Source organism: Manacus candei, unplaced genomic scaffold, assembly GCF_025592945.1.
Source record: "Manacus candei isolate 608988 ecotype Guabito, Panama unplaced genomic scaffold, ASM2559294v1 h1tg000046l, whole genome shotgun sequence".
Taxonomy (NCBI): Eukaryota; Metazoa; Chordata; class Aves; order Passeriformes; family Pipridae; genus Manacus; species Manacus candei.
In genome coordinates, this window is record NW_026138094.1 from 7,485,341 (window position 1) to 7,508,815 (window position 23,475).

The 23,475-nt window shown below is 36.0% G+C and overlaps 1 protein-coding gene across 2 annotated transcripts in view; it reads left to right on the forward strand.

The window, feature by feature from the left end:
- Positions 1-23,158, forward strand: part of EFL1 (elongation factor like GTPase 1) — a 68,687-nt gene extending 45,529 nt beyond the window's left edge. For both annotated transcript variants that reach the window (XM_051796587.1, XM_051796588.1), the window contains exons 16-20: positions 1,075-1,206; positions 3,647-3,794; positions 7,169-8,166; positions 12,650-12,834; positions 22,624-23,158. In XM_051796587.1, coding sequence (XP_051652547.1) covers positions 1,075-1,206; positions 3,647-3,794; positions 7,169-8,166; positions 12,650-12,834; positions 22,624-22,812 — 1,652 coding nt within the window. In that variant the 3' untranslated portion in view covers positions 22,813-23,158. The remainder of the gene's footprint in view (positions 1-1,074; positions 1,207-3,646; positions 3,795-7,168; positions 8,167-12,649; positions 12,835-22,623) is intronic.
- The last annotated feature ends 317 nt before the right edge of the window (positions 23,159-23,475 follow it).

A 23,475-nucleotide genomic window follows, 5' to 3' on the forward strand; every position in this document is an offset into this window, starting at 1 on the left:
TTTTCTCATAATATTGTAAGTTACATTTAATTTATACTCTTTTGGAAGTACTATAACTCTGATTGTGATTGAAGGAGCATCAGGAATAGTGACTGTATATATCAGTATCAGCTTTATTTGTTGTCTTTATTACTCAAACACTTCTAGTTGTGTTTTTATAGCTTTGACTAAATAATGAATGATATCCTATTGGTTAGGAATTTGAAGGCAATAATTTCAAATTCTCTTAAATGTGCCAGCCAGCCAAGACTAAATATGCATTTACAGCAGCTATTTTGCAGATTTATAGCTAATATTTTTCTATATTTTTTTCTTATCACTACAATTTTAGCTCACTTTTCTTCAACTTGCCAGCATTATAAAATATATTAGGATGAGAATTAATAGCTTACTATATGATAAATTAAATTTTACAAGAATCATGTTGGAAAAAAAGGGAATCCCAAATGGGCATGAGGGGGTGGGAAGGAAAAAAAAAAGCATTCTTCACAATAGTAATAATTAAGCACTGAAAGAGCTTGGCAACAGAGACTGTTCAGTCTCCATCATTAAAAGTTTTTGAAACTTCTGATAAGTGTCTGAGCAACTGTGAAGTTAGCTCTTCTTTGGACTGGAAGTTGGACTAGATGACCATTGCAGGGCTCTTGCAATGTAAATTTTTCTAAACTTAAAACACCAAAATTATCTCTCAGCTGTACAAAGACTTGGACATACTAGAAAGGGAAAAAGTCCTGTACAAAGGCTTGGACATACTAGAAGGGAAAAAAGTCCTCATGTCCTTTCTGTTCTTCAGAGCTATAAACACGCCTTTTTAAAATACTGAGGGACTGCAGTGGGAACTGAGAGACTAAATATCAAATGTCACACCAGAGACTTGAGAACCCAGTTTATGCACAAATATTTTAACAGATACTTTATGTGAATGGTGAGGAGTTTTTGAATCTTATTTTTGTAATTAGAATAATTTTAGCTTTTTTTTAACATGATGATTGTGTCTTTAGTCTCATTTAATGAACATGGTTAATTTTTTTGTTGTTTTGCCTTTTTCTTTTTTTCTTTTCCACTTACCATTAGGAATAGGAGGCCTGCAAGATTTTGTGCTAAAGTCTGCAACACTGTCAACATCACCTGCTTGTCCACCATTTACTCCTCTCAACTTTGAAGCGACACCGATTGTGCGGGTGGCTGTGGAACCAAAGCATCCAAGTAGGTTTAACAGAGAACAGGGATGGTAACACAAATTCAGTGTGGTAGTAATGCAGCTACCCACCCTTAGTGATCTGTCTAGTTTATGATTTAGCCACTGAATCGAATATATATGTTGTCTAGAGGGCTGTGTGTGAGTTGTTCACCTGGCTCGCTCATGTCTCAGTAGGTGAGGAGAAACAGGAGACCTTGTTGTGCCCTTTTGTGGTCAGACTTAGCTGTTCCACAAATAAGACACCACATGGTGCTAAAAGTTCAGTATTCCTTTACTGTGAAGGTAAGTAGATCTGTGGGTTTTCCCTTTCTGCTGACATTCTTACATGCTACATCATTAAGCTCAGATTTGCAGTACTGCATCCCACTGATCCCTTCCTCCAAACCAGGGAGTGGTGTATCTCTGGCTTTATTTGAATTTCAGCCCAATTTCCATTTGTTGTTGTGGTGTTAGTAGAACCAAAATAACTGGCTGTATGTTCGGTTGCAAAATACTCTAACATTAAGATTATATGTTTTTTTAGAAAGTGATTGGACAGCTTAGCAGTTATTTGTCTCATGTGTTTGAGTAACAGATAATCATATATTGTACATCCTGCATTTGTTAAAGCAGTTTTGAAAGTATTGGAAATTACTGGTTCTGCTGAGTGCAATATTAAGGTAAATGTTAAAATGTTAAGTTAAATGTTAAAGGAATGTAATTCTAGAACTATTGACCAATTTGGGGATATTTTTTTCTCCTTAAAAATAAGTTACATCATTTTTACACCATTACTTAGTTTTCCCTCCTTGGTAACTTCTGAGTCTGTGATTTGAACGAAATTTCTTAGGGGGACAGAAGTCTGAAAGGTAGCTATACTTAGGAAAGTTTCCTGAAAATTCACTGCTGCTTGCAACAACAACAGGAAGACAAAATTTGGATTGCAGGCTCAGCTTGAAAGCAGTCAATTGCCCAGTGAGCTGTATATAATCTTGAGGTGGCCCTAGCACATTGTCACATGTGGGTGCATTGGATTGCCACATCAAACTGGCTTCAAAACTGCGTCTGCTTTTTGGAAGAATGACTCAAATATAAATTATTTGCCTGGGTACGTTTTACAAACTTACTGCATATCTTCAGATTCATGTCAGAATCTCTCTGTGTGGTTACCATAAGCTCTAAAAGAAAAAAATAGAAAGGGTTCATCACTCTGTGAGCTTAAATGCAGAAGGCAAAGTTCAAAGTCTTCGTTCAGCTCTGTTAACCATGTGAACTAACACTGGTTTTTTTTCCCCTTTTTGTTTATTTTTATGTTTGTTTTTCAAGGATACTTTTTTATTACACCCTTAGCTTAGCAGTAAATATCCAATGTCATTTTCTTTTAATAGTCTCCAAGTGAATGACAAGTTTCATGTCACTTTTCCTTCTGAATATGAATATGCATTCCTAGAAAGCCTGTGGGTATTCTTTAACATGCATGTAAAATAAAAAAAGGATTCATAATTAATTTTTTTAATTGTATTCATTATGAAAGGCTGCTGACATGAGGTGTTTATGCATAGCTTTGATGTAATCTAGCCAAATTTGACTCAGCTGTGGCTGTTCATTCTCCATTAACTTTAAAGCAACTCTTTTTAAACACCTTCATTTTAGGGACAGCTGTGATTTGTTTCACTGAAAAGCTCTCACATTCCTGATTTTTCCCCTTTTCAGGTTTTAATTGCTTTAAAGCTTTTCAGTGGCTTCCAGCTAATTTAAAATTCTTCCTGTGCTTCATTTGCTCTTATGCCTTATAAGTAATCCATATGGAATGCTTTTCAGTTTTATTTTAGTAAAGTTAATATACCATTATTTATGTATTTGGAGCATTTTCAGCATTAGCAATTTAGAGGTTGCTACACTTGGTCGTGAAAGATTGTAAGGAAATACAATAATTTACTGAAAGATGACATTAAACAGCTGTAATAAATAAGAAAGGTTATAATTTGATAATTTGTGAAAATGATGAGTGAAGTCCTGATTTTTTTAATCACTTCATATCAATAAAATTCAGGGGGCTTTATTGGTTGTGAACTGTTTATGAGCTGTATCTGAAATTAATTGTATATAGGAAGCAACATAGCACAGTTATAGTCAATAGCTGGCTTGTTATACTGAACGTGTTGCAAAGCTGAGCAGACAAAAAATGTGCAACCCATTTAAGTGTGGATTGCATCATCAGTATCTAAACTGTTGGTGACAAATTCTGAGTACAGCTTATGTTTTCAGTTACTACTCTTAAACCCTACCACTCTGTGACTCATAAGCAGAAATTTGCCTCTCTGAAAGTTTTTGAGTATTCCTAAAATAAGTATGTATGTTTAGACTTCCATAGAAATGAGTTTTACTATTTCTCAGTGTAAGTCTATCCTATTTCAAGTATTCCTCATCCAGTATTACTTTGTTAATAATATCTTATTTTGCCAGGTGAGATGCCTCAGCTGGTCAGAGGGATGAAGCTTTTAAACCAAGCTGATCCTTGTGTGCAGGTTTTAATCCAGGAGACAGGAGAACATGTGCTGGTGACAGCAGGAGAAGTTCATCTTCAGCGTTGCTTGGATGACCTGAGAGAAAGGTTAGAGGGGCAAGTAGGAAGAAATATTTTTGGTTCAGTAGGTGTCTGTTGTATTTCTCTGTCAGATGGATATCTTTGATTTATATTCTGGTAAAATAGAGCTTTATCCACCAGCAGTTTTTACCATTGGGTCATAAATGTACCTTTTTGTAGCTATAAAATTATCTACAGTGAGGTAGAAGCCACCAGTTCATCACTTCTATACATCTTATTGATCTTTTGGGCACTTTCTAGAAATTATAAATTGCAGTAGGTTTAGGAGTCCAGTTAAGAATGTAAGAATGTGTTTGTACAAAATAAAAACTGAGAGGCATCATGTCTCATAAATGACCTCTCAAAAATTAGAAATCACCAAGACTAAAATTTTATGTGCACACTCTATCCCATTCATTTTCTCTTCTCATTTATTATTTTTTTCAAATGTTAATCTGTTCTCATTCATGAGCAATATTTTTTGCAAGCATATGTGCATATGTTTAGTATACTCTGTTTCTTCAAATGATAGAAGAACAGTTGTCTGAAACAATCTTTTCCTATAACTTCATTTCATAAAACATTCCCGGTACTTCTACCACATACATTTACTGTCATTTTCGTTCTAAACCAAGAAGCAAACCTGATGATGTATTGTTTAATGTTGATGTTACTGTACTCATACTCATTTCAGGTTAATATCAGAGAACAGTCATTTCCTATGGAAGTTGTAAAATTGGAAGTATGTGTTAATGGTTATCCTCATTACAACTTAGTGCAACACATTTTTACCACTTCTAAAAACATAGTATCATTTATTAATACACCCTACTTAAATGTAATGTGTTAAAGCAAAACTGGTTGTGCCTGTCTTAAGCTGGAGTTTGCATAGCAAGATTGTATAAATGCCTTTCTTCTTGGCAACGGTCTAAATTTGGAAAAAAATCCTAAAATAATAGCAGCTAGTAGCAGTCCCTATATTTACATTCCTAACCTTTAGTTTTATGTGCATAACTTTGGGGGTTTTATGAGTTGTCATCTAATTTGGCTTTTAAGAGAATGGTAAACTGTCAGAAGTGACCATTTTGTGTCCTTTAGCTGTATTCCTCAAGAAAATGTTGTCAGTGTTCTAAACTACCAAAGCCCAAAAACGCTCTGTGCTTGAGGGATTGTCAGCAAAACCAAGAAGCATCTGCAGACACAAACCAGCAGGGCTCCCACCATTGTCCTGCCTGACATTGATGCCTGTTTTTCTCACTTGGGCACCATCTCCCAAAAGGAGCTGGGAACAAGTGTGTTTACTGGCTCATGCTCCATCAAGTCATCCCTGAGGATTTGGCATCTCTCAGCTGCCATCCGTCACATACTGGCTTGTGGGATGAGAATTGTCCCTTCCTTCTCTCCCCATTTTCTAAAAGGAAAAGCCCAGAATGGGATCCCTGTCTTTTTCCATTCCTCATGGATTCCATGTAAATTCTGACAGTGGTAAACTTGCACTAGTTAACTATTAAAGCGCGGAGAGGAAAAGTTGTGCTCTGAAGTGTGAGCTGGATTAGCTCTCTGTGTTTCTGTACTAATGTTTAAATTCTTCTAAGCTTGCATAATTTGGAATAGCAAATTGTGAACTAGGGATTGAGGCAGCATAGGATGACCTTAAAATGTGATCCACAAGGTTTTCACCCAAAATATTGGGAAAGGTTATTCAAAATAGTTTAAGTCACACCTGAAGTAGTGGTGCAGAATTCTTATGTTAGCATCTACCATAATTGCATCAACTGGGTTTTGCAGAGTTGATGTTTTTCGACTAATTACAACTGAGGGTTCTGCTGAATTCAAACTACATTGTATTGTCTTTGTCAAGATTTTAATCAGACTTGTTCAGAAGTACATACTTAATTTTAGCTTTCCCAGTGTGTATTTAAAAAATTATGTTCAAGTGATGCTTATTGTCAAAGATGTGGAGAGACATGGAAACAACTAAAAGATCAGTCATCTGTGTTTATCTAAATGATTAAATATGTATGTTCTGCTTAATTTTGCTAAATTTGTTTTTCTTTTTTCTTCCCAATTAACTCTTCTTCCCAATTAGTAAGAAATTAGACCTTGTAACTTTGAACATTTATTTTCTACTTTTTACAGTAGAAATTTTTAGAACTTTCTCTCCAAAGAACATTGCAAATACTAAGCACAAGGGGATTAAATTACTCTGTTCAGAATGAGGAACAGAATTAAGGTAGTGGTTGCATGTGGGGGTGTTCTGTTTGTGTTTTTGGTATAATGCAAGTGCCTGGAAGAACTGCAAAAATGACAGTTCTCCTGGTTTTGCTTTTTCTCTGCAACTTTTTTTATCGCTCTGTCAATATTTACCAGGACATAAGAAATTTTCCTTAGTCCTTTTGTTGTCATTTAATGAATCTGCTCAGAACTTGAGTGGTTTAGAAGGATACACAACTCTGAACTTTGAGTCTGTCAGATAAATGTAATAAATAATTCTTCCTTTTTTTCTTGCCATCACTCATAACATTTGACATGCCTAAAATGTTTCACCTCACTTTAAAGCATCACTTTTTATCATGAAACTTTTGTAACAGTGGTTATCAGACCAAAAAGACAAAAATATTTCTGTTAACTTTGTACTTGTTGCTGTGCCAGGAGTGCTGAAAAAATGGGAGTATCAGCTCTCCAAGTGCTCCTGGCTCTGGAGATAGAGTACTTTTACTGGGTTGACAGATCTGGGTTACCTCTGCTCGGCTTACCCAGTGCTTCATCTTCTTGGGGCATCTCAACTGCGTCAGCAGATGTACTGGTTGAAATCAAGTGTCCATCTTGCTCAGTAGCATGTCTGCAGCAGTGTGGCCCACAACAGTTTGGGAGGAGTAAAACAGAGTAACTGTGATGCTTTCCTGAGCCTCTGTCCATTGCAGCTGAGGGTCTTTTGTATTTTGGCTGTCAGTTAATCCTAATGAGCCTTCCCTGTGCCCCTTGTAATTTTGCACCCTCTCTTGTACTCTTTAAGCATCTGAAGGCTGCTGGTGCTCGTGTCCCTTTGATTATCTTTATTCTCAATGTTTTTCTAGTTCTGTTGTATTTCTTTTGAGGGCAGAGAACAGCAGCACATAGGTTCCAAGATGTGGGTGAAGCAGTGATTTACGAAGAGGCAGAGCAATGCTTTTGCTTTTATTTTCTTCAGTTGCTTTCCAAATATTTTTGAAGACGTAAGAGGCAATGCTTCTTTTTTGAAGTACATAAAATTTGAGATTGAAATGCATTATCTAGTAGTCTGTGTTGCAATCACATTTATTCATGAACATCTGTTTCATGTTAAGGCCATTGCCCTACCTCCTGCAGGTTTACAAATATTTTCAGAATTTGAAAACTAATTTTTAAACTTTGTTTTACAGGTTTGCAAAGGTACAGATCAGTGTATCAGCACCTATTATACCATTCCGAGAGACAATCACAAGACCTCCAAAAGTCGACATGGTGAATGAGGAGATAGGAAAACAGCAGAAAGTTGCTGTCATACACCAAACAAAAGAGGACCAAAACAAAATTCCTGAAGGAGTTCAGGTTGATTCAGATGGGCTTGTTACGATATCTACTCCAAATAAACAAGCTACTCTCAGTGTAAGAGCAATGCCACTTCCTGAGGAGGTAACTCGACTTCTTGAAGAAAACAGTGACTTAATTCGAACTATGGAGCAACTCAACACATCTCTGAATGAAGATAAAAAAACCCATGAGATAAATCAGAAAACTCTTGATAGAATCAAAGAATTTAAACAAAAGTTGGAGAAAAATCTGCAGGGAAGAAAGTGGAGAAATGCTGTTGATCAGATCTGGTCCTTTGGACCACGGAAGTGTGGGCCTAACATTTTGTTATATAATTTTGAGGGCTATAAAAGGTCTGTGTGGCAGTGCCTTGGGAACACTGTGAAAGAAGTAAGTAAATACAGAGACTTTGACAACAGCATAGTAAGTGGATTTCAGCTGGCTACACTTTCAGGTCCCATGTGTGAAGAACCCCTCATGGGTGTTTGTTTTATAGTGGAAAAATGGGAAATAAATAAAGTTGGAGATATGCTGTCAACTAGTAGGCAGGACTCAGGGGAAAATGATGCCACAGAACATCAACAAAATGAAGATAATACTCTAGGAAGCACTGATGAAGGTCACAGTGCCAATGAACACCAGCACGGGAATCAAAGTGGTACAGAATCACCTGAGAAAATTAGTAAACCCAAGGGAGAGTTGTCACTTGCAGATTGTTATGGTCCCTTCTCTGGACAGCTGATTGCCACCATGAAGGAAGCCTGTCGTTATGCCTTGCAGGCGAAACCCCAGAGACTCATGGCAGCAATGTACACGTGTGAAATCATGGCTACTGCAGAAGTGTTGGGTAAGACAGAGAAATTAAACCTTTGTCAAGGATTTGCTTTCTGAGTTCCAAGCTGAGGTTTCATCAATGAGACTGAATCAGAAAGTATAACTTGATTAAAAGCTTTGTCAAAAGTTTTTTATAGTTCTTCAGTAACTTTCTAAAGCCTGTAGTATTTATACTGTTCTGAATGAAAATTTAGCATTCTTGCTTATCTGAAACATATGCATGAATAGCAATGCTATACCTTTTTGGAAGTCTAAGATACAAAATGTTGCCTTTTTATGGAGTTTTTGTAATATCAACTTCAGTAACCATGAATGTCAGTATTGCCCATATGTTTGATCATTAACTCCACGAAGAGGTGGGAAACCTATCCTGTTTGTAAAGTGAGGGCAGAATCTTATGCCATGTCAACATGTGTTGAGTTAATATAATAAATAATATAGAAATAAAATCAGGAAAAGGAACATTAAATTATTGTTGCAGTCCAGCTGGTAATTTTAGTTTTTCTTAAGTAGCATCTGTATCCTTCTGGTATGCAAGTAGATCACTTTGCAAACCCAGTGCATACCAAATTGTGTTACTTATATTACCTTACCACTTACACCTACTTAAACTTGTTTTTATGACCTACTTACAACACCACTTAACTTACCCTAACAGTTGTTCTTGGAGTTTTCCATGGGAGTTGCACGCTGAATCCAATCCAATGCACAAAGATTTTCTTTAAAACTAACCTCCATTACATTTAAGCTATTGGCAAATTTACTTTGATGGTACTAATCATGACAGAAATTATAGCATATCCTATATACAATAATAAAATATTTGATTACTTGTTGTAAAAAATCTTAGCATAACACAAGCATAATGATAGCAGTCCAGAGAGCAAAATTTAAAATTGTATGTAATGAAAACAAATGCCTTTGAGTGAGGAATTGTTTTGTACACATACATGATCCTGTTCTTTTGTGGCAGTACTGGCAGAAAGTGTCCTGTGGTAAGCTTATTAACACATTCCCTTAAACACAACTTACTGTGACAAAGAACTTTGGCATTTTAAACTATCTTTTCTAACATGTAAGAATGCCTATCAAAACTAGACTTCGTAGTGTTACATGTTATCTCTATATATAAATTGCTGTTTTCCAAAATACTCACTGCCCAAAAAGCATGATTGTTTGCAGTGAGGGAATTAACATGCATTGGCTCATCAATTGTGCCATAAACCCAAATGGAAGCATGGCTTTCTAATGCATATATATATATTTTTAATGAGTGTAATTTAGGACTCAGGCAAGCAAATTAGTCCAATCTAATGAATGTGAGTTGTGGTGTAATAGCCGTGGACATGCACTTAGTTCATTACAAATTCATGAGTTTAATTTTTATTATGGAAATTTAAGCTAATAAATTGCATCCTCATTAGGGGAAGTGAAAAGCATGCCTGCTGCCCAGTCAGGCTTGGCAGTTGACATGTGAGAAACCACTGGCTTTTGTAACTTTATTCTTCCCCTTGGCATTCCATACATTGATACCCAGTGAAGTTTAATATGTCTTCATATTGATCTGCTTGTTTCTAAGATGCTTCTGGGAGAGTTTTCAGTATATAAAGCTTTTTCCATCACACTTTTCTGAACTGGAGCTGAGGAGAGGACAGGGAGAGCGGAACACAGGGATGTGTTACAAGCTTATTACATTTCCAGTATAATGGGCCTTGGGTTTAGACTTGGGTCCTGCATACACCTGCTGTTTGATATACTTTGAGCATCTCATTCCTACAGTTAGTTCACTAGAAAAATCCATTTTTATGCACAGTCCTGTTTTACAGAAGTTCTGTGTAAAGTCTCAAAAGCTGAAGAAAGGTCTGAACTAGTATCATGTTTAATTACTGTTATTAGCTTTTGCCTGCTGATATTCCTACCTTTTGATCTCTTCTTTCTTTCTTGTTTTCTGGATACTGAAAGGTAGACAGCCTTTTCATTTTAAAAGTGTCAGTGAAACATAGCTGGGACAGGACTTGACCGGTCTCTGTTGTAGCTTTAGTTTTTGTACTTTGATAGTATTCCGTAATGTGATTTTTTTTTTAATTAAGTTATTAAAATTTTAGATCAGTTCATAGTATTATCTCTGACTGAGTTGTGTGAGTGAAGACATGGAGATCCAAAATAGAAGAGCAGCTCCTTCTTCCCTGTTTGCAAAGTTTATGGTAACCCCTGTGCTTTTGCACATAGTGATACTGTTTCCTTCCACAGTCTTTCTGTCCAGTAGGAAGCTTTATTTTTTTTCACTTACTTAAAGTATCCTTCAGTAAAGCAGTGAACAGGAGCTGGATATTTCAAGGAGCTGGACTTAATACATAATGGAAGCGAGTCCATTATGCACAGACTTCTGTATGTTGCAGGACCATGAAGCTGTTTTTGAAGCACTGTTGTGGTTTCAGAAAAACTGTTTGAACTGTTTTGAATAAGACCTTACAGTATTCCTTGGTGATTGATGCTTCTAAATGCATTAAACTAATTGGAGTAGAACCAATATTTCTTCGGTATAATGCAGTCTGCCCATAGTGGTAAAACTGAAGCCCTTATATAGGTTCTTTGTGACACCATTGATTGAGCCAACACTCCAGACTACTGGCATCAAATACATATAGCTAAAAACCATTTACTAAAGCTATAAATTGTCTTCTGGCATCAAAGAATAATCTTCAGTGAATTATGGCCAGAATGTGTGCTTTGTAGTAAATGTTACCTTACTTATTAAATATGTATGGAAAGTTTGCTACGTCCTACTAAAAACAGTAAAATAACCTATAAACTGGTTTTGAACTTACTTGCTTTAGCAAATTGCCTTTAATATATACTGTGTGTTACATACACAGTATATGTACAGTGACCATGATATGATACTCTTTTGAAACGTTTAAACTTGCATTTTAAAGTGGTTACTGAATTGTGAGCTGTGCTGAGACCTGACCCTTTCATATCTGAGAATATTTTGGACTCTCTGAAATTTCCATAGACTTGAAATTGCTTAATTATGTTAACCAAGGCTGTACATGCCTGGCAAGGTCAGTGCCTTATCTTCAGAATGCCTTAATCGTTTTGTGATTTTAAATGTAGACTCTTAAGTATTTCCTCAATTTTCTCATGAACATTAAGAAGACTGTTGTGCACAGTAAAGGTGAAGTTCAGTCAGAGGGACAGTGAGGAGGTCCTGGTAAGGGCATGAGCAGATAAAATTATCAGTGATAATAGAAAGAGCACTTCAATCCACATTTTATTAGAGAACTGAAAACTCTGAAATGTTTGCTGCTGAATTGATGCTTCATTCCTTGCATCTGATAGGAAGATTTAATTGTACTGTGTGCTTGTGCTGAATTTCCTGAAAAAGGACTAGATTCTGTATTTTAAAAATAAAGGCAATAAACCCACTCCAACATTTCCTCAATATATATGCAAATCAGTGCACGTGGCTGTAGTATTTAATGATACCTTTCTGTCAAATCAGAATAGGTGGCAGTTATTACAAAGTAATGTATATTTCTAATTATTTCCATTAAGAGTCAGTTTTGCCCAGCTATTTAAAAGGTAGCAGTATGTATTCATGTTTCTTCAGTGCAATATAATATATTTGAACCTCTTAGAAATTGTTATTAACTTGTTCTTCACAGCAAGGTACTCTTAAAGTTAATTTGTAGATCTAATAATTATTAACTGTTCATGTCCATAAATGTGGACATTCTTAAACCATTTTTTCAGTATGTAGGTTTTCTTGATCTTTTTACCTTGATCTTTTTATTCTTGATCAACACAAATGTATTTGTTAGTTTTTGTCTGTAGAATACTTAATCATAAGTTGGCAAAACTGATTTAAAAAATTTATTGCCTACTGTAAAGTCAAGCATGTACATTTTCACAACTACTGTCATGATATGTACACTGTATTTCAATGGATTGAGTATTAATTTGGGAAAGAGAATTGAAATTATCCATGACTAACTTAAGACTGCATTAATTAAAAAACTAATTGAACACATTAAACATAATAAATATGTAGTATTTCAGATAAGCTAGTTTTCGGTGATATGGTAATCCAAACAAATTTCTGAAGGTAGCTAAGATACAATTCCTGAAAGAGAGTAATATTTCTTAATAATGACTCTCAAATATTTGGTTGTGAGAAATAAAGCAAGTTAGGCACATAATCTGACAAAGTGCCTTTTAAGATCAGTCATATGATTGTGTAAAATGTACCTCTGTGGATTTATACAGTAGTCATAATGTATTAAATGTTACTCATATGATTCTTTACATTGTACTGGCAGATTATGTTGGTTGTTTGAATTTAATGGATCTGCTTAATTGATCCACTTACAAGGAAGAATTTTAACCAATGCTTAATTTTACTTAATGCTGAAGCTTCCTGAACAAGTATTTATGTACTTCATGATGCAGAATATAAATGTGCTGGTAAGCTCATCAGAATTCTGTCTTTGCAGGTCGTGTGTATGCTGTCCTGTCCAAGAGAGAAGGCAGAGTGTTACAGGAGGAGATGAAAGAGGGGACGGATGTGTTTATTATTAAGGCTGTCCTGCCAGTAGCAGAAAGCTTTGGTTTTGCTGATGAAATCAGGAAGAGAACCAGTGGCCTGGCGAGTCCACAGCTGGTGTTCAGCCACTGGGAGGTAAAAATATCTATTCACTCCATCTGTTTTGGTGATCTATTTCCTGTAGATGTGGCAGACTGGAATAATAAGCGGAAAAGGTTAAGTTTTGGTCAAGGCATTTGATTAATTCTTTTTTGAAATGAAGAGGAAAAATGTAGCCTTATGTTAGTCTTACTTCTTTTTAAAGATATAGTGTTCACAACTGTATTTACATTTTGTTTAGATGGGATGCTTTTTTTATTTCAATAGAAAGTAAGTCCTTCGTAATTGAAACTGATTCTTCATAAATGTGTTTTACTGAATTTTATGTGCCTTTTTTCATGAGTTCTCTGTTGAACTTCTTTGGGAGTGGGAAAAAACCCAAAACCACAAAACAACCCCAACCTACCACTAACAGAAAATGTATCAACAAATATAATGCACATGAAAGTTAACCTTTTACTGATTAACAGGGACTTAGGTATTTTTTTTGTCCTTATATATTCCAAATCAACATATATTTTCATACTTAAAGGCAAAGGGGATAGATTTCATTCTTTCAAAATTAAGTGCCGATAGTAAGTGAAGGTGTCCTCAGAATCATTCCCTTTGGTCATCTTTGTAACTTAAATGAGGAGGTAAGTGTAAAGGTTTAAAGGATTTCAACATGCAAGTGGGAAAGCAGATGAGGAGTGTCAACAGCTGAAAGTGCACTGTAGTTTGTTCCTGTGATGTGGACAGTAGGTCTTCAAGGAGAAATAGAAGAAGCTGTAAGTCAGAGTTCCTTCTTTAAGACAAACCACCTGCATTGTAGGGCTCCTCAGAAGACTCCACTGAAGGAGCTAAAAATGGGTTCAAGGGCAAGAGTCAGTATAAACTTTTCACATTAAATTTTTTAAATTAACTATGAAGTCTAGATTTTCCTGGGTTTGCCTGGGGGGTTTTTTTGTTTGTTTGTTTGTTTTAGTCAAGTGTTCCTTTATTTGATGTTAGAAGCCAGTAGAAACTTTTGTAAATGGATGAGAAGTCTTTCTCTTTGTTTGTTTCATCTTCTGATTTATTTTGTTACCTCAAATGTCAAGTCTCTGAGTACAACCAACCACAGATTTTTAAGGTCAGTAATACTCCATGAAGTTGCCAACTATGGACTGCTCACCACTGTGTCTTTCTGAAATATGTGCTGGTTTGTCACATGGTGTGGGTTTTTCCTCAGTTTCTGTAGCTAAATTGTCTTGGTAGGTAGTATCTGTTAAATACTCCACTAACAGTATTTCTTTGTTAGTAATTGTTGTAACTGCCTCAGGAATTTTATGTGGATACCAGTGGAAAAGGAGGACCTCTGCAAACCAGCCGTGTGCTAAAAGAGTTGGGAATCCTTGAAACAGTACACTTAAAAAAGTATCTTCTTTAGCAGTGGTACCTTCCTGATGTTAGAAGGTGCAGGGACCAGGGACTTGCCTCTCCTCCCTCAATGCTGATTCATTTCATTTGTAATTAAGTTTGACTTCACAGAGAACCACAGAAGGGAAAACCAGCTACACAGAATGCAAAAAGGAAAAAAAAGGACAACCCTCCATAGATGGTATACACATAAAAAATTGCCAAACTACAGCTTTTGAATATAGGGATCTCGGTGTAAGGCAGTTACAGGTCAGATACCTTAACCAGTGAGTGTTGGCAGTGTTGCATATGGCAGTCTTGTCAGTTTGGATGTTCTCATCTCAAGTGCAACTGGTGAGGTTTTGTGGCTTAACTGGTCTTTTGTCTGAATGGCCTCTGATATCAGTGCCCTAAAGAAATATCAGTCAGAAGGATGATAATGCCAGCTAACCATTGTTCTGTGCCAGCTTCTTTAGGGTTGTAGCTACTGTGCTCCAACACTAAGGAAAAACACAAACCCCGTGTCTCTTGGCCTTCCCTTCCACCACAAACCTTGGCCTGTGTGTTCACTCTCAGATGTTATGAACTTCACATAAGAGAATGTTCACACATAATTGTAGATATGCATGGGAAAGGGAAATTTGAACAACTGGCAACATTTTCTAGAATTGACCCTGAGGAAAGATTATAATTGGAGCTCGTATGTTAAAATATAGTAGGAAAAATTATTGTGTTAGCCAGTCACCTCTCCACCTGGCAAATCTGCCAGTCAGGAGTGTTGGGATTTTTTGTCTCATTGAAAGCCGTGCTAACATATTTTTGTGACAAAATAAGCCTTTTACTAAGCTGCTAGTAATGTTGGCTCTGTGCAGTGGTGGCAGAAGGAGTGCACGTTATTCTCCCATCATCACCAGAATTGCTAAATAAATACAATTTTCAGAATCTCTAGTGGTGGCATGACAGGGAAGCCATGAGAAATGGTTTGTGTCTCAGATCCTGTTTATTTTTCTCTCTGTATTCTGCACAAAAGAAAACCCTCAAATAAAAAACTCTGTCAAGTTTCATCAGATGTTAGGCATGACTTTGACATTGCCACCTTAGTGATGAATTATAATGGTATATGTATATAAATGATAAACACCAGCATTTTATTTGAATCCCTGTTACTTAATTTATCACTGTGTGAGATAATATGATGTGAACTGTATAATCTTAAAGTATTTTTCCTTAGTGTTAAAAATGGGAAGAAAATGCAGTAGCTACTTTGTTTTGTTCTGCATTTTGTTCTGCCAGGGTATGGCTGCTGCTTTAATTGCATGATATCCAAACCTTTCCATGACATTTGGAATTAATTCTGTGTTAGTGGTGTTTTCTCAGTGTGCTCACCTCATTAGCTGAGTACCTGGGACATGCATTTGTCTACACAGATTCCTTCTAACATGTTGTTTAACCCCATTTTACACTTAGTGAAGTAGATGCTTTTTTGGATTTTTGAACTTTTAAACTCTTAATCTCATGGACATCACATACATAGAGTACGTTTAAAGAATTAAGGCTTGAATTGACTCTTTTATTATATTTCATTAACATGATTTGTAGACTCTAAACACAGGAAGGTCAATGATAGAGCCTACATTTAAATGAAGCCATTTTGGTCTCTGTGGAAATGATATTACCTTTTTTTTCCCTTCAGTTAATGAACGTATTTTGTGTAGTTCAGATTGCTCCAGCCCCAGGGGACAGAGCAATACATGTATCGAGGTCTATCTTGTCACATACTCCTTTTTTATTAGTTTCTTCTGGCATACTTGTATAATTTATTCCTGCTGGTAGAGGACAGCACCAAGTAACCATTAGTGGAAGCTTTCAGTTTGGTCCCAACTTACACAAATTAATTTTTAAAGTTAGTCAGGCATTTTCCTCTATGATAAGCCTAGGCAAATGTTAGGTGTGTTGGGTTTGCTTGGCAGTATTTTCATAGATTTCAGTATCAGCTTTTTTCTGAATTGTTAGTTTAAAATGTTTAACTTTAGGATAATTATGAACTACTTGTATTTTATTTAATCCTTGAATTACTAATACACCTTCAGTTAGTATATGTTTTTGTTTGAGCCTGTTTCCTTTGTTGTCTCTCTGTTCTTTGCAGTTCAATCTTTTAGTCATGTCATTTTATCTTAATCATAAGGTTCTCTGAACAAAAAGATATTTATGATTGCACAATGCTTAGAATAATGGAACTCTAATCCCATTTGGGAAATCTGTGTTATAAGTAAAAATATAATCCATGTGGCTCTATACAGATGCTGATTCAATTTTCTACTAGTTGTAAGGTTGTGAAATGTACAGTATTTCTGTTAATTCACATCTCTTAAATTGCATAATGATTGGCTGTTAAACACACTTTTATTCTTGGGGGGCTGCATGAGTGAGCTGCAAACGTGTTTAATCAGAATTCTTTTTCGTTATCCCTTCTAAGTAGAATAGTGTCTGTCAGGAGCCTGGAGAAACAGAAAGAGAAGGGGACTGCATGTAGTAATTGCTAAGAATATGAGGAGGCATTCTGAATCTGGAAGTTTTATATTCTGAATTTGAATTCATTATTTTCAAATTGTACGTCATTTTACAACTTGGAAGATGACGCTTAATATAGAAGTTGCTGAATGAGATTGTTAGGCTTGAATTAAACAGGAAGCAGGCTAAAGTAATGAGAGAGACTCGAAGAATCTGTGAGTCTACTCTAGCTTTGAACTGTAACTTTACATACATTATTGTGCCAGTGACAGTTCAGGCACATAAATGAATTCTAGGAGTAACCTGGAACCTTTCAAATATGAGAAGCTCATTGTATTGGCAAGGACATTTGAAGCTAATTGAAGCAGTAAATAAAAGTGCTAGTGGTGTGGCTTTAATTCTCTCTCTCAATACATGTTTCTTAAGTAATGGGAAAAAATGCAGCAGGAGAGCCACGTCTCCTTTTTTTATTTCCAGTTACCAAATTCCTGTTTGCAGCTACTGACTGAAGTCAAGGCTAAAGCTTAGCTCATTGAGACACAAACAAGGATGATGCTCTTGAGCCAAAATAAACTTGTATGAGTTTATTTTATAACTGTGTAAGTGTTCATTATTATATTATTTCTTGTAAGAGAAGTTCTTGTGTCTGGCAGGGCATTTTAAGGCCTTGGCAGTCCCCCTTATATATTGTGAATGGTAACTCCAAGTTACGTGATACTTTCAGAGGCTCATTTTGCCTGAAAATTTTCCTTTTCCAGGACCACTTCAGGCATTCCATGTGTGTATATCATCTGTACCTTTTTAAGTTGCACAGTCTATGTCATTAGTAGGTGATGGACACCACTGGAGCTGCAAATGCTCTTGAAGTATCTTTCCTGCATCAAGTTTTCAAAAGTAGAAGGGATTCTGATACACTGACACCTGTATCATCTTTGAAATTGTGCAAAAACTATTGAATTTTTTTTTTAAAGGAACGTCTGGCATAAGGTTTATCCTGGTGTGCTGAGGGCTGCTGGTGGTACTGACTTTAGTGTTTCTTGGGATTTCTTGTTAAGCAGTTCACAAAGGCCATAATGTTGCTTGCTGGTCTTAAAATCTCCATCAGACAATGTTGCCCTGCTCTTTCTATTCATCGTCCAACTAAAGATTTTCCACACTGATGATATTTGGCTCCGAAGAAATTTTCTGTCTTCATCAGGCAGTAAGGACCAGTAGGGGAAATGCTACTAGGAACATGGCCGTGTTCCCAGATCTGCCTGACCTTTTGGATGAACTAGGCAGATCCCTTCTGTTTGCTTTTGATGCTTCTCTCAACCTTGTTTTGCATAATTAGGCTGCCTTAGGCAGAGGCTGTTTCATACCATCATTTTGTGAAATGCAGTAGACAATGGGACCAGGATCAGTATTGGAGCCATCTGGGTGACACTGAAATGCAAATAATAAATCATCCTCAAATTAAGGCTTAAAATTCCAAGTCCTCTTGAAGTGCAAGTGATCTGCTCTAACTCATGTCTTATTGACAAGCTTGATTAGCTTACATAATCATTTGCAGGATTAGTACACACTGTCATCTTTCAGTATTAATACAGTATGCTCGTAGTATTTCTATTTTTATTGATTGGTTATTGCAGGTATTCAGATTATGTCTCTGACAAAGATACAAGCATTTATTGCTTGAATAATTAATGTGTAGCTGTTAGGCTGAAAAAAAGTGACATCTGTTTTGCCTGAGCTGCTCTGCATGCTGTTACTGAACAAGTCTTATGAGACTTCATTGTTTGGGTGTGTTGGTTTGAATAGTGATATTTAATGAAACATCTTGCTTTAGAATGATTTCTTTTTCTCAAGAATACCCTTCACTTACAGTGTTTTAAGTAATGCATTCACTTCTTTTGGAATACCTAATCCCAGCTGACTACATTATAAACTGTTTTATTTATACCTAGAATGGGCTCATAGTTCTGCACTAAGTGATGGGACACACTTCAGAATATATTTGACTGGGGTTTTTTGATTTTAAGTCATTGTTTGAACAAATTTTATCTGAAAAATTAGTATATGGAAAAATCTAAATAATTTTAAATTTAAAGTGACATACAACATAGTGTTTCTGAACATCTTTTCTGCTTTGATCCTGTGGATCTTTTGGGATCCACAGTAAATGCTATCTGTGAAATAACTACATCATATTCCAGAAGGATTGATCCATTTAGAATCCAATTAATCATTTAGGACTTTATCCAGGCAAAAACTCAATTTCTGTCACAAATTCCAGAGCCATCCCTGTGTGGTTCCCATGAATACAAACAATAGCTCAGGGCCTAAAAAGGTTCTCAGCTCTGATTCCAGGAAGCCCAGATCCACCATTGTGACAGTCCCTGTTGTAAGGAAATTGCTGACAATGCTTTGGGAGCGTTATAGGGAAACGTTTTCTTCCTTTTGCTTGCTTGCACTGTATTAACAGAGCATGGGGACTGATAGATGCCACCTGCTATGAGCATTTGCTTTGATACATTAATATGATGTGAATAAAGAGGAACAGTCTAGTTTGTGTCCTCACCTTCACTTAGAGAATCAGAACTTTTAAAAAAGAAAACTTCCTGCTTATTTTTGTGTCTCTGTGGCAGTAGCACCTCTGTGTACTCATTTTAGGGTTACAGTGACTTCTTAAAGGAGATACACAGCTGGTGCCCCAGATTCCAGCTGACTCAGCTGATCTGGCTTCCTCTTTCTCATTACTTACCAGGGTGTGGTAACACATGTGCTGAATAACTCACCTTTTGCAGTGTCTGCACCATTTAGGTAGCCATGGTCCTCTAACAGAAATTTCTCATGCCACCAGATGTTGCTCTAGGAGCAGTGTGTAGTGGCTGAATTATTTAAACAGGTTGAGAAGCAAAACTAGCTCCTGAGATAGTTTTTGGAACCTAATTAACCGCTTCACAGAGCAGCTGTGCATCATGTAGCAGTACGAGGTTCACTCAGGATTCCGTAGCCCTGTGCTGCAGTAAGTTTGCAGGTTTACCCTTGCTGGCTACTTATTAGTAGCCAGTACATAAATTTGAGCCTCCTGTTATGCTGACTTTCCTGAGGCCTGTTGAAGGATAAAGAATTATTATCAGTGGAAGAAGTATTCAGGGCAAAACTTCAGTAGAGCAAGTCTTTCATCAATTATTGAAAGAGCCAGTCTGTCAAACCTGGGGATTTTCTTAAGCATCCATCACTGCAGTATCTAAATATTTACAGGTAGATGAGATCTGTAAGTTGAATTTTGTATACTTTTGGACTCCTCTGTTGTATTCATTCTTCAAGAACTGCTGTTTTACTGTTTCTCTCTGGGCATGATTTCTGGGTGTTACATTTCTTGCTAATGTAAAAAAAAAATCATCAAAGGGATAGTAACAGCCTTTTAAGTTATCATAGTTTGTAGCTGTATGACCGCTCTCAGTAGTACAGTCTGGAGCAAATCCATTGAGCATGAGTTATCTTTTCTTTTTCATGTGTTCTCAGACTTTGAAATTTTTGTTTGTTCAGCTATTTAAGCAGATCATGAACAGGGAAGTCCCTGGTAGCTTTACATTATTAAGATGTTTAGGATGAGCATCACTACAACTTCATTCAGTCAACAGGCAATCCTCACTGCCCTTTTTCTCTGTTTCTAAGGAATAAAATAATGGTAAAACTTTCAAAGTCTCAAAAAATGGGTACCATTCTTTTTTTATTGGTGTAAGCTGTCAAGGAATCACCTTTAAGTTTCTAAGCATTGGTTATAAGGCCCTGTGCAAGATTCCAGAATGGGTATGACTCAGGCAGATTCTTCTGTGGTTAGACAGTCCCTACGTTTATGTTAAAAATAAACATAGAAAAATTTGGAAAGCTAAGTTTCATACTGTTTATTTCTGAGCTCTACTTGCTTTTGGTTTTCAGCCAGACAACCCAGTGCATAGTTATTTCCCACATAAATAATTGAGATTGGCTGTCACTTTCAGCACGAGTAATACCCACTTAATTTAACAGGACTATGTATGTGCTTAGCTGTGACAAACTAGAACTGGTTTTCTTGGTTTAGCTTTACATACTATTTTTGCGGGATTGAACCTTCAGTGTTACCTAATACAAACTAGACATCTGCCATATTCATTCTCCTAACTCCCCTGAAAATGTAATTGGTTTGGTTGTGTTAGGTGTTATTTAAGATGAGGTATTAAATTAGGACTCAGAATTGTTGATGTTTCTGGGGAAAAATGGCCATCTTAAGTCATCAGTTTTTAATTTCTCTTCTTGTTAGTTTGTGTAACTTAAGCTTTAGGAAATTTTGCTTGGGTTGAAATATCATTTGGCAATGGAAAGGATTTGTCATAAGAGAAAGGTTGTAATAGTAGAAAAGATTTATAACATTCAGCTAAAATTGGTAGTTTAGGGAAATTTGTTCTCTACTTGTCAGTTATTAGTGCTAGTGCTAATTTTTGGAAATTATTATAGAGTAATATGCTCAATTATTATTGTAACTATCGTAATTCTTACAGTAACTACTACTTGTCTGCACTCTTTTTTCCATGAGGATTTTGTTTAAGAAATGGATACAGTATTATATTTATTTTTTTTAGCAAAAATATGTTACCTGTAACTGTATCTTTTGAGGAAATGTGCAATGAAGTAAAATAAGTATTTTTGAAATTTGCAGTAGAACCTGTATAACAAAATATGGTCAATTCTTTCCCTTCCTGGTGTTCATTTTTAGTGTTCTTGGAAAGTGATCTTGTTATTTTTCTCTGACTTCCTTAATGCTCATTAACTATGGTGATTTTTTACTCTGCTCTGTTCTTATTTGTCCTCTGATGGGAAGAAAAGTTAAATCTCAGGACTGTAAGGCTGTGCAATTTTGGTTGGACACCCAGACATCAGTTCTCTAGGGAGCATTTTCCAGATTTGATTACACGTACATGTTCTATGTGCTTAAGACTTGATGATCACTCTTAATGACTTAGGAGTAATTTCTGGTGCCTGCAGCCATTATACATATGGGTAGAACTGAGGTGGATTCTTAGGAGCTTAGATTTGGGGTGGGAGGGAGAGCCCTTACTTCTTTAGGTCTTAAAACACTTGTAAAACTAGAATTTCTGAAAGTAATATGAGAGTCACTAACAGTAACAGATTAAATTGTTACCTTTGGTTAACTAGTTACCATAAGCCTAGGATTTGTGTGATATTTACATAGGCCGGAGGTAGAGGGTAAATATCTCTTCTGACTTGGGGAATAAAAAATTTTGTAGCCTTGTTTGTAGAATGAAATGAGAAAAGACTTTAAAGACTTGTAAGATAATTAGATCTTTGTAAATACTCTCTGTGGTAGTCAGAGAAGTGTGGGATATATAAGATGAAGTGGGGTAATGATCCAATTATTGTGTGCAATCATTCTGTGATCATGTTAGATCTAAAATCTCTTCGAGATGAGGGCTAATAAGCTGTAAGAACAGCTCTGCTAAATATGTTAGAACCAGAAACAGTAATTTTTAAACCATCTGTCCAACTCAGGATTGGGATTGAAGAACATAGGGCACAGAAATGAGCAGAAACCTTCAGTTCTCCTAAATTCTAATAAAATCATCGTGAGATAATATTCGAAGTTCCTTAATGAAAATTGAGGCTTTTCTGAATGTTATTTGGCACTGTTTGCTGACTGACAATTAAAATTGCTTTTAGAAAAAAATTCTATGCAGATAATTGTGACTGAATTTGAAAAGTTATCGTGGGCTTCTTAGGACAAGTGCTACATAGTGTGTCTTAACTCTTTTCTGCTTAAATAGCTAATTGCAGGCTTTCCAGAAAACTTTATCTGCTCTACTTTCATATTTCTCTACTTTAGCAATTGATTGCCTGAAATTATACTAATGAACTTTTGTACTATTTTATTTTTTTGTTTGTTTCTTTTTATAGATCATTTCAAGTGACCCATTCTGGGTACCAACGACCGAGGAAGAATATTTGCACTTTGGGGAAAAGGCGGACTCGGAGAACCAGGCCCGCAAGTACATGAATGCAGTAAGAAAGAGAAAGGGACTGTATGTAGAAGAAAAAATTGTGGAGCATGCTGAAAAGCAAAGAACTCTCAGCAGAAATAAGTAGCTGTGTCTGTCTCCTTTCTCTCCTGACTCAGCTGGATTATTTTCTATGCAGCAGATTCAAAATTTCATCTGGACTTCGTTCTTTGACACCATTTTTCTTACATGCTATATCTGTGGCTTATGTTTTAATAAACTTAAGCCTTTCCAACTTTTTTACAGAGAAAAGAGTTTATTTATTAAAATAAAATATAGGCAGTTGGTATAAATTTTTAAAATTTGCTGCCCAGTTGAACCTCCTGTCACAAGGATTAGGAGCTCCAAATTTGTTTCTTTCTGATTTATCATGTGTAGTTATAGTTAGAGCTGGTTAGTTAGCGTGTTGCAAATAAACTATGCACTGAATTTAATGGTTTTGACTCTGTTTTTTAAATTAATTTCTGTAATGTATTTGTTTCTCACCAATACTTTCCATAGTTACCTGTATGTAAATAGTTCTAAGCCTATTAGGAGTTTCTAAAGTGTTTGTTTTACTCTGTTCCTCATGTAAGCAGTTAACCTAAAGCAGTAATGTATCTTCTTTAATTCAAAGGCCAAAAATAGCACATGTGGAAGACTTAAACCCTGTAAAAAACCAAGCAAGATTTTTCTTTTTTCCTTCCTTCGAAGTCATCTTATTAAAATTTCATAGGATTATCCTAAAGTGGGAGCTGCTGTCTCTGAACTA